The sequence below is a fragment of the Otolemur garnettii genome, unplaced genomic scaffold (assembly GCF_000181295.1).
Source record: "Otolemur garnettii isolate 467f Iridium unplaced genomic scaffold, OtoGar3 scaffold00075, whole genome shotgun sequence".
Lineage (NCBI taxonomy): Eukaryota > Metazoa > Chordata > Mammalia > Primates > Galagidae > Otolemur > Otolemur garnettii.
In genome coordinates, this window is record NW_003852470.1 from 1,279,325 (window position 1) to 1,295,989 (window position 16,665).

The 16,665-nt window shown below is 55.7% G+C and overlaps 1 protein-coding gene across 4 annotated transcripts in view; it reads right to left on the reverse strand.

Annotated features, from left to right (window-relative positions):
- The window catches only part of JAKMIP3 (Janus kinase and microtubule interacting protein 3), a 58,157-nt gene that overhangs the window by 21,191 nt on the left and 20,301 nt on the right, over positions 1–16,665 (reverse strand). For 2 of the 4 annotated variants that reach the window (XM_003794054.1, XM_023515643.1), the window contains exons 3-12: positions 12,619–12,834; positions 11,185–11,304; positions 10,397–10,543; positions 10,016–10,147; positions 8,767–8,802; positions 7,943–8,002; positions 5,848–5,976; positions 4,695–4,823; positions 2,223–2,306; positions 504–566 (exon numbers count right to left, since the gene is read on the reverse strand). In XM_003794054.1, coding sequence (XP_003794102.1) covers positions 504–566; positions 2,223–2,306; positions 4,695–4,823; positions 5,848–5,976; positions 7,943–8,002; positions 8,767–8,802; positions 10,016–10,147; positions 10,397–10,543; positions 11,185–11,304; positions 12,619–12,834 — 1,116 coding nt within the window. The remainder of the gene's footprint in view (positions 1–503; positions 567–2,222; positions 2,307–4,694; positions 4,824–5,847; positions 5,977–7,942; positions 8,003–8,766; positions 8,803–10,015; positions 10,148–10,396; positions 10,544–11,184; positions 11,305–12,618; positions 12,835–16,665) is intronic. The other 2 variants (XM_023515646.1, XM_023515647.1) reach the window with 2 other exon arrangements.

The window sequence follows — 16,665 nt, forward strand, 5'->3', positions numbered from 1 at the left end:
GACGCAAGCGACTGTGTGTATGCAAGTGACTATGTGTGGACGCAAGCGACTGTGTGTATGCAAGTGACTATGTGTGGACGCAAGCGACTGTGTGTGCAGGCAAGCGACTGTGTGCATGCAAGTAAATGTACACACAAGCATTTGAGTGTGCATGCTTGTGAACAAGAGGATTTAAGCATGCATGTGTTTGAGTATGAACACATTGAGATGCGCACACTAGCATTTAGGGGTGCGAGTGTCTATGGAAACAGCTGTCCTGAGCTGAGAGATGGGCAGTGTCCTTGGAAAATGCACAGGCTCAGTGTGCCAGGCCATCTCGACTCTAGGAGCAGAGGGGGAATGGCGGGGCCCTGGGCTCCTGAGGGGCTCCCACGAGTGTGCATGGCATGGAAGGGCTCACACAGCCATCAGGGAGCCTGTGCCTGAAGCCCCCTTCAGCCCCACTGGCCCTACCCCCGCCACGGAACAGGTCTTGCTGGTTTCAGGTGGGGCTCTGGGCTCACCTTTTCTACGAGTTCCTGATTTCTTCGATACAGCGCTTGCTTTTCTTCGATCCACTTCATGTCCTTGAAAACAGAATTGAAATGAAGAGATAAACATAGGGCAGAAACCATGGAGCCAACATGTAAACTGATGTGGCGGAACCAGACACACAGCTTCAAATGTGTCCATCTTCTGGAGTGTCCTAAAGAGCAGGAAGGGGCTGCCCTTCCTCGAGAGACCCTTGAGGACACTGCAGAGTGCCTAGTGGCACATGAGGATGTCATGATTCAGGGGCCACTGAGAGATCGGGGGTCCATGGCAGGGAGAGGATCTCAGTGGGGGGGAGAAGAGACTCTCCTGTGGTGGGCAGACAAGTGGGCAAAGTGGCTTTGCACTGTCTGCCCAGCACATGTGGAGGCCTCGCTGACGGCCACTGACCTCTGCCTTGGGAGGAACCCAGTACCCTCAGCACATTCTTCTACCAAGAACCCTCACATCCATCCTCCAACCAGCAACATTGTGATCTAGGAGGTTGGGGGAGGTTTTCGGACAGGATCTCGCTCTGTAGCACTGGCTAGAGTGCAGTGGTGTCATCATAGCTCACTACCGCTGACTTTCCTGCCTCAGCCTCCTGGGTAGCTGGGATCACAGGTGCGTGCCACTGCACCCCACTAATTTTTCTATGTTTGGAAGAGATGGGGATTTGCTCTTGATCAGGCTGGTCTCTAACTCCTGGCCTCCAGCCATCCTTCTGCCTCAGCCTCCCAGAGTGCTGGGATCACAGGCATGCTTCAGACCCCTACGTTGTTAAATATAGAGTGCCAGGAGGAAAGCTGGTTTCTTCAGACAGTGGACTTATCAGACTTTTCTTCTCTCCAAAGTGATCTGTGGAATTCTCAGCAAATTTAAAGGGGTCATTTCTGCAAATGAAGGGAGTCTGGTCCTCGTCCTGGTCCTTGTCCCCCCCACACCCACCCATGTCCCAGCCACCCGGCCACTTTCTTCTCCAGCACACACAGTAGCATCTGTGAGAGGACTTAAGCATCTCGTATGTCTTAGGGATTGCTCTGTCCCCTGACAGCTGGGGAAGGGCCTGTTGGTCCTTGGGAGCCGCATACAGAGCAGTGGGGGTGCCATTCCCATAGGCCTGTATGTGCAGCGCCCCGGGGGTGGTTACAGGTGCCAGCGTGGTACAACTGGGGGTCACACCATCCTCTTGTCTGTCATTCCTACAGTTAACATCATGGACAGCCATGGGCCGGGCTCTCACAGGCCCTCCCCAATCCGCAAGGGCATCCTCAGCCCCATCTAGGGCCTAGCAGGTCTGGAGAGGCTGCTCCAGCCCTGAGGCCACAGGCATGGCCTTGAATAACCAAAAGAGGGTGGCTGCACTGAGGGAGGGGAGGGAAGGACCAGCTTCTGGGCAACCTGGAGAGCCGCCTCCAGGGTGCGTGTGAGCGTGGAGGAGGGGTTCCGGGGAAGCCAGATCACAGTCTGTGGCTCCTGCCAGAAGTGGCTCTGGGCGCTTCCCTCTGGCGGCCGAGAGAACCACCAGGGTTCTAAGTCTATGAGACCTGTTCCCATGATGGAGCAGATTCCTGCCTACACAAAGCTTGGGCCGGGATTCCTAGAGACATACGCCGCTGGTTCCGGAAAGCACTGCCACGGTGAAAGCTTCTAGTCCACTCACCCCGGGCCCCGCCCACTCACACCGGGCCCCGCCCCCGCGGTCCCCGCACCTGCCCCTGCGCCGCCAGGGCTTTCTCCAGGTCCTCTATGCGCGTCTGCGCCCTCTGCGCTTCTGCTTGTAGCTGCTCACGCGTCTGTAGGATGAGGAAAGATACATCAAATTTTCCCTAAAAGCCAGGTGCGGACAAGCAGCACACCTCACAGGCCTTGCAGGACGCTGTCTGCTCTGGTTCAGCTCTTTGACAAGTGACGATTCATTCCCTTGGAAGAAAGGCTTTCTGGGAAAGGTAGAATTTTAAGGCGTGTTGGAAGCAGTGATCTTGCTTAGTTTATGGGAGACCCTACAGGTTACTTTGAGCGCGTGTCAGGTGAATCCCTGGTACAGGCTGAAACGGCCAATGAGGACTGAGCCCTGTCCTGGCTAGAGAGGGTTGCTTTAGCCTCCTTGGGTGACAGTGGTGCACAGCAGGGGTCTCTACAGGGTGTGCCCCCATCATAGGAGCACCCTGCTGGCCGGGGCTCACTGCTAAGCCTGCATCCCCAGCTCCCCTTTTGGAGGAAGGCCCCCCACTGCAGGTGTCAGCACTTTGGTCTGTGAAGTTCCTTCTGAGTGCCACCTGGGCTCCTAGCTGGGGGCTGAGCTGCTCTCCCTGACTAATTTGCTCTGGTGGGGTCCAAACTGCCAGGCATCTCTCCCCAGTGCTTCTCCTGCCCTCTCTGGGGACAGCTCCCAGACCCATGGGTGGGGTAGCCTTTGGAGGCAGCTGGGCACAGGGCCTGAGAGTCCTTCAGCTCAAGGAGGGCCTGTGGCAGTGCACTGAGCTCTGGGGCCCTGTTAGGCCCCGTGTGCAGATTGGGGCTCCCATTCTCCCCACCAAACCTGCTCCCCCACCCACAAGGGATGCAGAGCACGGGCGGTGCCAGCTTGTCCCAGCCCTGTATTTCCAGATGAGGACACCAAGCCTCTGCAGGACCAGGGCTGCCCACAGCCCCTGCCACACCATCAGATGCCTCTCATGGCCCTGTCTCTGCCCTTCCGTGATCCCTGTGGGCTCCTGGACTTGAGCAGTGAGGGTGACACTTCCAGCTTTAACACAGAGTCAGGCTGCCTGGACTCCTGGGTTATCTATTTTCTTCACTAATCTTGTCTGTGTTTTCTAAGTTTTAAAATAATCACATTGTACTTCTCTGCATCAGATTTCTCTCTAATTCTAAATGCCATTTAAAAAATTTAAATATAGTTTGGACTTTTTTACTCTCTAGCAAAATCTTGTAGGTTCTTTGTTTCCATCTGCCCTCGATCAGGTGTTTCCCTGTCAGCCAGTGGTGAGAGGGAAACAAGAGTCTCCTGTAGGTCCCAAAGGACCCAGCACTGAGGCCCTGCACTGCCTCCCGTGTGCGGGAGTCATGCTCTGGCCAGTCACACCCCACATACCCCTGGGATTTATGACCATCTGAACAGAGACTTGATTTTTTTCTTTCTCCAAGGGTTGTGCAAAAGTTGTCAAAAAACTCAAAGAGGGGACATTTCAAGTCCCTGCTGAGCTGATGAACCTCCTTTCTAAACCAAGGAGGGGAAGTTGCCTCCTGGGACAGGCACACTCAGGAGGGCTGGGAGGGGAGGGCGGGACTTTCTGCTGACATTCACACAGATGCCCTCAAGGAAATGCCCAGGAAGGCAGGAGGGGAAACTGAGTCATGCCAGTGGGTGAGAGGACAGACAGTGAGGCCCGGTGACTCCCTGCAGAACCCAGGATGGACACTGCTGGGGTGCTCAGCCGCCACCGTCCATCATCCCAAGCAGCATGTCCTCCATCTGGCCCAAGCTGCAGGACAGTGGTGCCTCTGGTCTTGCAAGGTGGTTTGGGGGGACAGCCCTGACTGGAACCCCAGACCCCACCCCACCAGTTCCGGAAGGCCCCGAGGGATTCACTCATCTCCCTGCAAGATGCAGCTCCTGCAGCAGGGGCCCCTGACCCAGGGGGACCCTTTACCCAGGAACTCCCCACATGGCCTGTTGCCCACTCTGCCCCTGCAGCCAGCAGATGGCGCTAGCCAGCTGTGCATTTGGGCTTTTCTGCCGCCAACGCCCAGGGCTGGTCCAGGGAAGCAGGGACATGGGCAGGGCAGGCTCAGGATGAAGCAGGCACAGCATCTGAGCTCAACATTTGCTGAGTGAGAACAATCTCAGCAAGCCTGGCAAATGTTCACACACGGGCCTGGCCATCTCCATGCTCCCAACCCTGGGAGCTACCTGACTCCCCCTGCCCTGCAGGTCCTAGGGCACCACCACTGGACTCTCCAGGACCCTCACTCTCACTGCTGGGCTCTCCTCACCCTTCCCCACTCAGCCCAGCCCTGGTCTCTGTGCTCAGTGAGTGTCCCCAGGACCTAAAGAGACCACAGAAGAGAGGGGCTTGGCCAGGAGGGGTGATGGTGCAGGTGTCCCTGCCAGGGCCATGGGGTCAGACAGGAAGGAGCCAGATGCAGCCGGAATGTCGTGGAGTAGAAGTCAGTTAGACCTTAACTTCTCGCTCTGCGTCCAGGGTCCCTCCGACCTGCTCCTGCAGCAAGGCGTAGGCACGTTGTAGGGCCTGATACTCCATGGTCAGCTGCCGGAACCTCAGCTCTGTCTCCTCCTTGGCCATGCCCTGGAGGGGTGTGGACATGACACATGCAGGGACACAGTGTCACAGCTGGCCCTCAGCACCCACAAACCATGGGGCCATTGAGCTTCCCAGCTACTTCAGGGAGTCTTCCTATCAAAGTGAAGAAACTCCCTGCAGCATGCAGGAAAGCGAGCCCTGGGGCAGGGATGGGGCAGGGATGGGGCTGGGCTGGCACCCTTCATGCACGACCAGGCCCACACACTGGTCTGCTCTGTTCCACTGACATGTGCCCAGGGAAGAGAGCTGGCTGTGTCCCCAGGGCCACACGTCTCCTCTCAGGCCCATGCACTCCAGGCTAGCACCCACAGCCTCGGCCTTCTGGCTAGGATGACACCTGCCAGACCAGAGAAAGGGAGGTGGGTCTGCTGCTGCCTTCAGGGGACCCCAGTGCACCCCTGAGGTTAGAAGGGTGGGCCATGCCCAGGAGTGACAGAGCCTGGAGACTGGGACTGGCCCTGGTCCCTTCCCCACCCTATGCCCCAGGGCTGCTATACCATGTCTTGGATCTCTAGGCAGGGCCACAGCCATCTGGCTGCCTTCCAGCACCAACCTGGGGAGGCCTAATCCCTGGCCTTGCCTCTAGGTCTAGTCAGGCCAGGGGCCACCACTACTGGAGCTGGCCAGTTGGACCCAGACCTACAACATTAAGCACTATCTCTGGCCCCCAGTGCTGAGACAGCTGCCTGGACTGGAGAGTGACTAGTCTGGAAGAGGCTGGCCATTTCCTTACCAGAAAGAAATGTCTCTGTTGCCCTCATGTGGTCTGGGCATTGGATCTGACCTCCTGTTGGAGCCCTGTACCCCTCTGTAGAAGGCAAAGCTTGGTGGTGGGAAGGAGCATAGTGGCCATGGTTTGAGCCTGGGTACTGCAGGCAGCGCTTCTCACCATGCAAATGACTAGGTCCCTACCCACCCCACACCCCACCCTATCTTGGTGTCCCCCAGGGCTGGCCCTGTCACAGACACTCCATGGCAGGTGCGAGAACCACAGCAAGACTCAAGCTACCTCCTCCAAGTCATCGTCTGGGGTACATGGGGTCTGGTCCGTCCGGTCCGTCTGATAAGAGATGGAAGAGCCATCGGATTCCAGGGAAGCTTCTTCATCATAGCCAAAGAAGGTCTCCACGACAACTGGCTGTGACAGACAGAGATGCAGCAAGTCAGCAAAGCCTGGGCCCCGGCCTCTGCCCACTCTGCCTCCTCTCCCCATCCCCTGCCATGAGGCCCAGCCCCATCTCTGTCTACAGCCCCCGAGCTGTCCAGGTGGTAGCCTCAGGCAGGGGGCAGGGCTGCAGGCCTATAGATAAGCCAGTCCTAGACTTGACCCTCCTGGTGAGGGGGACCTTCTAGGGGACAAGGTCTCTGCTGCTCTCTGAGAACCACGGTCACCGTCTGCCACTGGCACCCAGTGGGATACCCCAGGAGGACGGTGAGCATGGGCCCTGAGGTGTGGTCACATCTCCAATAAAGTGTTTTTGTTTTCATTTAAAAAGTATCTATTCTTGACAGATCACAATGAAAACATAATGGAATATGAGTCCCCCACCCCAGTTTGTGAGGCCTTGCTTCAGGGTCCCCAGACTCATACCTACGTCTGTGCCCCCACCTCTCCTTATGCCCTGCTTTCAAAAACCTCAGGTTTCCTCACTTAGGTTTAGAAATGTCACAAAATCCAAAGTCCTGCCACCTTTCTCGGTCACACTCAGGGTCCCCTTCCTTTCTCAGCCCCAGGTCTCCCTCATGGTCTCTCTATCAGAACCTTCCAGCAAAACTCCTCCTGGGCCCCAAGATACCCTGCAGCCCCCAAGCCAGCCTTGGCCCATCTCCTGTGTGCATCCTCCAGGCACCAACCCCATGGGGCTGTGGGAGAAGCAGCCACCTGTGCTTGCAGTTTTAGGGTCCAGCCCTGGCCAGAGAAACATTTCCTAGTTCTCCAGTTTTCCTCCAGACTTCTCAGGGAAATTTCCAAAATCGGGCAAACTCAACAAGCCCCAATGTCAGCCCCTCTGGCCTCTGATTATCAAGTCTTAGCCAGGACACCAGCCCAGCCTACTCCTGTCACCCTCATCATCCCATTGTCCTCCCACTGGACACCCTCTGCCTAACTTCCTGAAGCAGCCTCCTGCTGAGGCCTCACTGGGCCCCATCATGTTCACGGACAGTCACAGGCCAGCACCTTATCGCAGGGAAATTCCTCTAGGCCTTCAAATGTTCTAGAGATGCAGGTCTGCCCACAGGGGCTGTGGACACAGCCTGCGAGAGTGGCTGGGGACAGTGAATGTCTGGGACAGGCCCTCACTGGGCATAGTGCAGTGATAAGTAGGAACAGCCCCAGGCTAAGCTATATGTCCATAGATGTGGGAGCCCAGCTGTGCCTCCCAGGCAACAGGGAGCTCAGCCCCCAGGCCAGTGTTCCTCTCCAACATCAGTATTATCAGTATCAGTATTATCAGTATTATTGTCAGTATTGTTATCATGAATTCATATCTTTTCTCAGAAATTAAAAGAATACGGTTGGATTTTTACTTATTTATTTATTTATTTTTGAGACAGTCTCAAGCTGTTGACCTCAGTAGAGTGTTGTGGCGTCACAGCTCACAGCTACCTCAAACTCTTGGGCTTAAGTGATTCTCTTGCCTCAGCCTCCCAAGTAGCTGGGACTACAGGCGCCCCCTATTTTTTGGTTATAGTTGTCATTGTTGTTTGGCAGGCCTAGGCTAGATTCAAACCTGCTAGCTCCAGTGTGTGTGGCTGGCACCCTAGCTGCTGAGCTACAGGCGCTGAGCCAAAGAAGGTTGAATTTTTTAACTTAAAATTATAAGCAGACATTTACGTTAGATCCTGTTTTGGTTATTTCACAATAACATTTTTAGAAATAATACAAATTACTTCTTTTCACCTCCAAAGGAAGAATTCATTCCTGGTAAGCATTTTTTTTTTTTTTTTTTTTTTGCAGTTTTTGACCAGGGCTGGGTTTGAACCCACCGCCTCTGGTATATGGGGCCAGCAGCCCACTCCTTTGAGCCACAGGCGCTGCCCCTGGTAAGCAGCTTTTTAAAACACCCATTTGATATACGTGTGTGCCACATGCTGCACTTTACCTTGGGGAGTTTTGCCATTTTCTTTCTTTGTTTCCGGTATCTTAAAAGCTTATCACGCTCCTGTAGAAACCAGTTGAAGAGATTTAAGTCGGGGGATGCTCTCCCAGTCTCAGAGCCACTCTCTGATGTTTTGTGTCATCATCTGGGCTGACCCGCAGACAGGCCCGGCCGGGTTAGTGGCTCACACACTGTAACACAGGCCCCTGGCAGGGCTGCTCGGCAGCCTGGGAGCCCTTCCTTGCAGGGCTGAGGCTCTGCTCACAGGGCCACCCACTCCCCTCCTTTGTGAGTTGCAGAGGCAGGCGGTTTGAGGGGTACAGACAGGCATGACAAGTCCGAGGAGGACTGAGGCCCAGGTCCCTCAGTGCCCTATAGGAACGGTTCACACCTGTGTGGGGGCCAGGGGTCTGCTTCTCTCCAGGGAAGCTATGCCGCACCTTTGTGACCTTGACAGTTAACCGGCCAGACCAAGGTGCCTGTCCGTGCCAGCCAGGGAGAGACCGCATAGAGCGAGCTCCCAGACAAGGTGGCTGTCTGATCTGGCCTTTCAGAGCTGAACAGAATAATCAGCACTCTGTCCCCACTGGGACCATACTGGGGGCATTCTCAGTCACCAGACCAAAGCCTGGTCAGGCAGTGCTGTGATGACAACAGATCTGTCCAAAAGACTAGGCCTAGTCTGAGGCGCCGCCGGCACAGAATGGGCACACGGTCAACCACATGGGGAACACGAGTATGGGACACGGGGCACATGGAAGCACAGGACATGGTTCACACAGGGAAGGGGAGCATGGGGCAGTGGGGAGACGCTGATGGGCACTTACTAACACGCTTTTCACATATCCGGCGGTCTCCAGGGTCTAGGAAAAGAACATAGAACGTTAGGGAACCAGCACTGCAGGCTTTGTCCCACCAGAGGGCCCTGTGGGGGCGGCGCCCCTGCCGTACCCTGACCCTACGCCCGCCCAAGGAGGAGGCTTGTGTCCTGCCTGCCTTCCTCCTCTCCTGAGCTGCGCCCCAAGGAGTGTGGGGAACACTGGAGAGCGCCAGGTGAATGAATGGGCCACTTGCTTACTCAGCAGCAGGGAGAAAGAGGCCTTGAAAATAGAAATATTGTGCATTTGCAATTGACCAAGATCTTGCCCTTTCCCGTGTTCCTCATAAACTCTTATTGTTGAGATTGAGGCTCTCTGTGGAACTAAACAAGGGAAAGCCCTGAAGCACAGTGGGGAGACCCTGCCTCACAGCCGTGGTGGGCAGGGGCCCTTCTGCGTCCCATCCCATCGCTCTTTGGTGGTGGCTTTAGTCACTGAAAAGACAGCCTAGTGCCTCCCAAGTGTGTGTGTTGGTGACGGGGATGCTGCTGTCCCTTCCAGAGGACACAGAGTAGCTGAGGGCAGCGTGTTTGGAGATGTCCTCACTACAGTGCCAATCAGGACCCCAACAAGATGCAGAAGGTGCCCCAAACTGGGATACCCAGAGCTGTGCTGGGTGCAGGGGCCACAGGGGGCAGTGTGGACCACATGGTGTTCCCAAGAGATGTGGTCACAGTTGTTCTCCCTCCCTGTGCAAGTTACCCGGCTTGGAAACTGAGCCTGCAAGTGACTAAGCAAAGGCTTCCCTGGATGAGGTGAGGCCTAAACCCAGACAAGGTTCCCATGACACAGAAGAGGAGAAAGCCATAGGCAGGTGGGGCAGAGATGGGCATAATGAGCCAACAGGCACCAGGGGCTGCACGGTGGCAGAGAGGACACAGGAGGGAGCATGGCCCCGTCAACACCTCGGTTTTGGACTGGCGGCCTCCAGAGCTGTGAGTGGATAACTGGCCGCTGCAGCCCCCTTGGGTGCAGGTTTGCCACAGCAGGTGCAGGAATGAGGTGGCACCACTGGGCCAGGGCACTGGGAGGGAGGAGTCTTGGAGATGAGGGTGCAGATGGTCGCAGGAAAGACCACCTAGCGCAGCAGCCACACCAGGGCCCAGCCTCAGGGGCCCCACAGACGCCCACCCTTCCTCATCTCCCGCTGGCTGTCAGTGTCCCCCCACCTCCAGGGCCAGCACCCTCACCCTGTCACCTTAGAGAGCTCGTCTATGAGGCTCTGCTGATCAGCAATCTGCATTTTCAGGAAGTCGATTTCTCTCTCGTCTTGACTCTGATCAAGGTCATTTAAGGAGCTGGGTCTTCGTATAATCCCGGCTCTCTGTCTCTGCAAACGGAGCAGCCCACGTCACAGGGGACAGGTGGACACCGGGTGCAGTGGCCTGACTGCACGTGGGACCTGGGGTCTCCCTGCACCCTGCGCAGACGAGCAGCCTCAGAGTTGGGCCTGGACGGCTTCAGGTTCCTCTCCCACACATGTGTGAGGCCTGGCCCCCCGGCTGTCCCCCTTCTTCCACTTAGAGACATGAGGGGCTGCGGCCTCTGCCGCTGGCCCACTCTCTGGCCCAGCCCTCACCATCTCTATGTTCTCCTGGGTGACAAACTTCAACTTGTTTTCTATCCGACGTAAAGTGTGAGACAGATCCTCGTTCTTCCGAGTGAGGCGTTTGTTCTTGTCCAGCAGCGGCTTATACTGGCTCTCAGCTTCTCTCAAACGCTTTAACTGAAAGACACGTCAGTCACACCACTTGATGTCTGCTCAGATGCCAGAGCACCAACAGGCGTCCACTTGGAGTTGGCATGCTCAGCAGAGCTCCAGCCCTGGAAAGAGGTACATTCAGTCCAGGCTGCCAGGTGGTGTCCACCTGCCTGGCACCGAGGTGACCCTGAGGTCCAGCTGGGCTGTGTCCCCAGGGGGCAGGTGGGGATGAAGAGAAGCAGCCCGAGGCCAGTGTTGTACTTGCTGAGGAGAGCTGCAGTAAACCCCCCACCCTAGGCCGTTCTCCAAACTGAGTAGTTCCCACACCCTCCAGGAGCTCAAATCGCTCAGAAGCTTCAATGGCTGTAAGGACTGGAGGTGTCAGTCCCGCCCCAAGGCTGGGTCTGCACACCTCCCGGGCCTGTGCAGAGCAGAGGATACTTTCCCAGCCATGCAGAGCAGGGATCCAACAGCCATCCCTGGAGGGCCAAATCCAGCCCCCACCACCTGTTTTTGTTAGTAAAGTTTTATGGGAACACAGCCAAGAGGTGCAGAGTCAAGGTCAGCCCTTGTCACCATGTTCCTCCCTTCCACGGGAATTCTAGAAGGGGATGTGCCCCGTCTCCATTCTGGGACCTTGACTTGGGTCCACAAGCTGCACCCACCAACTCATTCCTCTCCTCCGACAGTAGGGCGTTGCGGTCCTCCAGCTTCCGGATGATTGCACTCAGCTCTGCAATTTTCAGTTGGAAGCGCCGGGCATCCTTTTCATCCAACTGCTGTTCCTAAAACAAAAATCAACTGCAAATAACTGCTCCTAGATATAGATGTGGAAAGCCCTTGCAAACCCCGACCCCCTATGGAAACCAGAGGCTCCGCACCATCATAGCCTTGGAGCCCCATGGCTGCTGGGTGGGGCAGCTCTGCCCAGCACCACAGTCCCTGCGGACTGCACGATGGGGACAGTGAAAGGAGTAGATTTGTCCAGAGTGTGCAAGTATGGAGGGCAAGGGCATGCAGGTGCAGGAGCCACGGGCGTGGGTCACGCCGGGGATACCCGCAGCCACTGTGCTCTGTGGGGCTGCACCTGCAGGAAGGGGCTACCTTGCCGGGTGAATGACTCTCCAGACTTGTGCCAGGACACAGGACAAACTGCCTGTGTAAGACTTTCAAAAGCTGGTTTCCCAGTGTGCCCACTCAAATTGAGTTTCTGAAGGGTCACCTTGGGAACCACCAAGACTTGGTTCACAAATCAGTGGAAACATTTTAATCCAGTTTCAAAATTTCTCGAGAGTTAATGCAATAGTCCATCGAGTATCAGAGCAGGAGGGGCTGGCTCTAATTCAGTCAATCCATTTATCATAAGTTATAAAACGTCCTTTTCTATTTTTGAAATGTCCCTGTCCTAGGCCTGGCCCAGCCCAAATAGAATTGTATCCTCAAAGCAAAGAAACAGGTGTCCAGGAAGGTCCTGGATGAGACCTGAGTTCCTCAGTCAACAGGTGCAGGAGAGGCCAGGGCCAGAGACCAGCTCTAAGGGTCCATGGCAGGTAGGTTCCCAGGGTATCCCAAAGCCACCACGGAGGAACCTGTATGAGGACACGATGGACGCCACAGCCATGCAGACCCCACCACCGTGAGCAGCCCAGGGGAGCAGGGAGTGGTGTGGTCGAGGAGAAGCAGGTGGGAAGGTGACCGGTGACATGACTGCTGTGAACCACCACACGAGGGGCCTGGCCGGGGAGCTGCGCAGGGAGCCGGAGCCCAGGGGGTGGAGGGAGCACATGAGGAGGACAGCCCCCTTGCCTGTTCCAGGGCAGGACAGAACCAGTAAGGGCCAGGACCCCCAGTGACTGGGGCCCACGGGAGGGTGACAGGGCCAGTGCTCAGTGGTGAGGAGCAAGGAGGTGTCGTCTTTCAGCCCTCCTGGCCACAAGCAGATAAGCTGAGGGGTGGGGCCTGGCTGGGGGGCACTCAGACAGGGGTCAGCTGCACTTGGGCTCTGGCCTCCCCGGGGAGCTGCCCTCGCAGGCTGTGCGGTGCGTGGCCCTGCCTGTCTGTGAGGCCGGGTGGGCCAGGTGGCCTGGGGCGGTGCTTACAGGGCTTCCCGAGTGGTCTGAGGCGTCTCCTGCACCGCCTGCATGAGGGAGCTCCCGCCTGGGGCTGCCCAGGTGCCGGTCGGCCTCTCGGACCTGGGACAGCTGCTCATCTAGAGCCTCTTTCTGTAGCTGCAGCCTCTGCGCGTGGCCGGCCTGGACCCCTAACTCTCTCTCCAGCACGAAGACTGCTCTGTCCTTAAACTTTATCTCCTCCATCTACAAGGAGAACAGAACACAGTCACAGCAGGCAGGGCACAGATCTGCGGTTACCACAGAAATGGGCGTGGTGGGGCCCCCACAGTGCAGCCCTGTTGGCTTGGGTCTGAGGCCAAAGCAAAATGGAGCATTCTGAACCAGCCCCAGAGCCACCACTGAGCAGAGGGACGGCGCCCACCCCCGCTCAGCCAGCTGACTGGAGCTGCAACCATGCTGAGTGACAGTGTCCACCCCCTGCTCAGCCAGGTGAGACACTTTCCTGAAGGATCCAGCCACGCATGCCGTCCCAAGCTGACCTGAGGGGCTTCTGGTGCAGGGGGGCTGGGAGAAGCCACTTGGAGCTCCTGTTTCCCACTACCCAGAGGGCAGAGGGGAAAAGAGTCACTCACACCCCGGCAGCAGATGGAGGCAGTGAGGGATACCACGGTATAGCAGCTGACCTGAAAGTACCCTGACCGCTCACTGGGGCAGGGTGGGCAGGTAGGGCCCTGCCAGCCTCTAGGCACATAGATTGGCTGCATGGATTTGTGGGGTGTGTTGTCTTTTATTATCCTTGCTGCAAGCTGAGACTTTTGGGGTACAGTGACGGCACCAGGACAAGCAGGCCAGATGGCAGGATGGAGGCACCCAACTAGACTGACCTCCAGGCATCCCTGTGACCAGCCAGGGTGGCTGGCTGTGAAGGGTAGGGCCTTCCTGTAGACTCCCCTCCTGAAAACATGGCTCTTTACATTCAATGTGTGAACAGCAGCTTCAGAAGTCCTTCTGGGACACAGCTGTTGCCTAACTGGGAACACTAGGCTGCACCCAGTGCCACAGGGATGCGATTGGCCAGGAGGTGGGTGCCGTACACAGGGCACAGGCCAGGCAGACCCGCAGCAGCGTCCCAAAGTTCAAAGGACAGACCTGGGCGCTGTGGGTGTCATCAGGGGCAGCAGTAGGTTGACAAGAAGACAAGGTCTTCAGGGACTCAGGATGAACAACTTGGTTTGAAATACGTATTCAAACTACAGAGCAGAATAGGGCCCTGCTGCTTTAGGTGTTGTTTAAAGTTAAAAGGAGCTAATGAATGAGTCAGTCAGTGCTGAAGACATGAGGTATCTAATTAGCCCAGATCATGGAATTCACGTTAGAAAACCTTAATCGCCAAATTTCCATTTACTTGAGCACAGAAATGCTGAACAAGGCAGCACAGTCAATCAGTAAAAGCAAAGGGGCAAACACAAAACATCGTAACAAGCAGCCTGGCCTGGCATCCACACTCTTGTGCAGGTGTTTCAGAAACATTACTTTTCTTTCATGGAGAAACAAGAAATTAAAAGCCTTGACCCACAGACGCCATCTCCAGAGATACTGGGCACGTGACCTGAAGTAGGGGTCGGGGAACAGACCTCCCAGAGAGGCCCCACATGTGTTGTTAGGTGATACGCCCAAGCACCACTGCATGACCCACCCAGGCAAAAACTCAGGAAGCTGTGGTCACTCAGGCCAGGGGACTCACCTAAGTACAGATCAGGCAGTGTCCCAGAGAGAGCCTCCTACAGCCACTGGCCTCCCCCATCCAGAGTTTCTGTTAGGCTGGAAACACCGAGATTTCTTGGCCACCCCCCAGGGAAACATCCTGTCAACCTCACTCTGGGGAGCTGTTTCCAATGCAGTGCATATCTAACCTCAGGTAGTGGGTGGGGACAATGCCCAGCCCAGCCAGGCCAGGGACACTGCAGCTGGCACTGCAGGATTCAGAGATTCCTGTAGCCACGGCCCTGCACCTCTCACCTTTCTGCATGGCAGATTTACCACAAGTCTGGAAGTATCACTGCAGCCTCGAGGCTCTGAAACACAGATCCTAGTGGCCCCCTGGGCTCCCCTCCAGGCACAAGCTTACCAGCATATGGCCCTAGCCAGCTCCAGGGCATAGCAACCCAGGGTCCCTGTCAACAGGCAAACCCTTTAGTCCCCCAGATGCACAGAAATAGAATTTCTAGGGTGGAGCCTGCGAACCTGCATTTTCCAAGCAGCCACTGACTGTAGAGAGCGCTGACATGATCCCATCCCTGTCCCATAGTACTGAGGGCTCCCTGCACATGTGCCCCAAAATATCCACAAAGCGTGCTCCCCACAGGGGGTCATTACCAACCCCAGTGTGGTCACTTGCCGTTGCAGCTGCTCCCACCAGGGCTGGCCATGCCTAAGTGCTGCAGACCAGCCATTGCCTGAGGCACTGAAGCAGAGTACCCTCTATCCCACAGCAGGTGTCCTCGGAAGAGGACCTGTGTCTTGGTCCAGAAAGGCCTTCTGAGCCAGTCCTGTGCGTGGAGCCAGGACTACTCCTTCAGCTGGGCCCATGCAGTAAGCCCCACTCCTATGACAGGTGTCCTGATGCCACCTGTTTTCTTTCAGAAGGATCTGTGTCTTGGGACACCTCACACTTCTTAAAAACTCCCAGTACCTGTAAATGCCCCTCATGAGTCAAAAAGGCTGCTGACCACCAGGGGACACGCTGGAGATGAGAAGAGTATGGCATGTCTTCCTAGCAGGAGGGGCCCTGAAGGGGTCTCATAAGTTGGTGAGAGAAGGAAGGACATCATGACCCAGCACTAAGAGCTGAGCATGGGAGGGAGGGGGAAGAATGCAGAGGGGTGCAGAGCCTGAGCCTACTTCAGGTCATGCCCAGGAAGCAGAGACCCACAGAGGGCTGCATGGTATCAGGTTTCCAGGGGCATCGGGCAGCCTCACTCATCCTCAGATCAGGTCTGAGAGTGCGTGTAAAGAGAAAAAGATGACATTTTAGGTCAAGGAGGGAGTCCGGCTGCCTGGTGGTGTGGGACACACCAGGGCTTACTGCATGCTTGAGAAGGAACTCCTGGGAATTTTCACTACACACAGAGTGCCCAGGGCCTAGACACCAAGGAGTAGCTGGCATTAGACTCAGTCTTCTGCAATAAAAAACCGTGGGAGCTGAACATAACACACCAATCAGGGGTAGGGTCCTCTAGACAAGGAGCACTTTCCCTGAGGGCATCCTCTCCACTGCTGTGCTGGTAGACAGGGTATTTCCAGCCCCCTAGCAGAAAACACGTCTCCTTTGTAGGAGAAAATGAAGATCAGGATCTGGCTAGGGCTGCTAGGGAAGCTGGGATGTGGAGAGCAGGGTACTGCAGAGGAGAGAGTGGCCGAAAAGGAGCTCCAGAAATCTGAGCAAAACTTCCCGCAGGTCCTCGTCAGCTCCTAAGGTGTACATATATATATATAAGGCAATGCCCTGAAGCCTCAGAAGACAGCTTCTGAGAATCTGAAGGGTAATCAGAAATGGAAGCACTTCTGCAGTGCTGGGGGACACTGAAGTTCAAGCCCAGACAGAACAGAAGATCTTGGTGAATGCACTTGGGATTCAGTTGAGGCCCTACAAAGGCCACCCTCTAGAGACAGGACAGTGTCCTAGAGTAAGAACTTCACACAAAGAGCAGAAGCAACCAAAATAGACCCTTCCCAAAAGGATCCAGGTGGTCTGTTGGTAATTTAATTGCCTGCCAGAACAAAATTCAGTATTCCTTAGGTGATGATAACATGACACACAGCCTCTGTAACACATCACCACAGTGTCAAGAATGTAGCAAAAATTACTAGACACAAAAAAGCATGGAAAAATAACCAATAATGAAGTCAAAATAGTCAATAAAAGCAGATCAAAAGACAACTAGAGTTAGCCAATAAGAACATAAAAATAGGCTCGGCACCTATGGCTCAAGTGGCTAAGGCGCCAGCCACATACACCTAAGGTGGCAGGTTCGAATCCAGCCTGGGCCTGCCAAACAACAATGATGGCTGCAA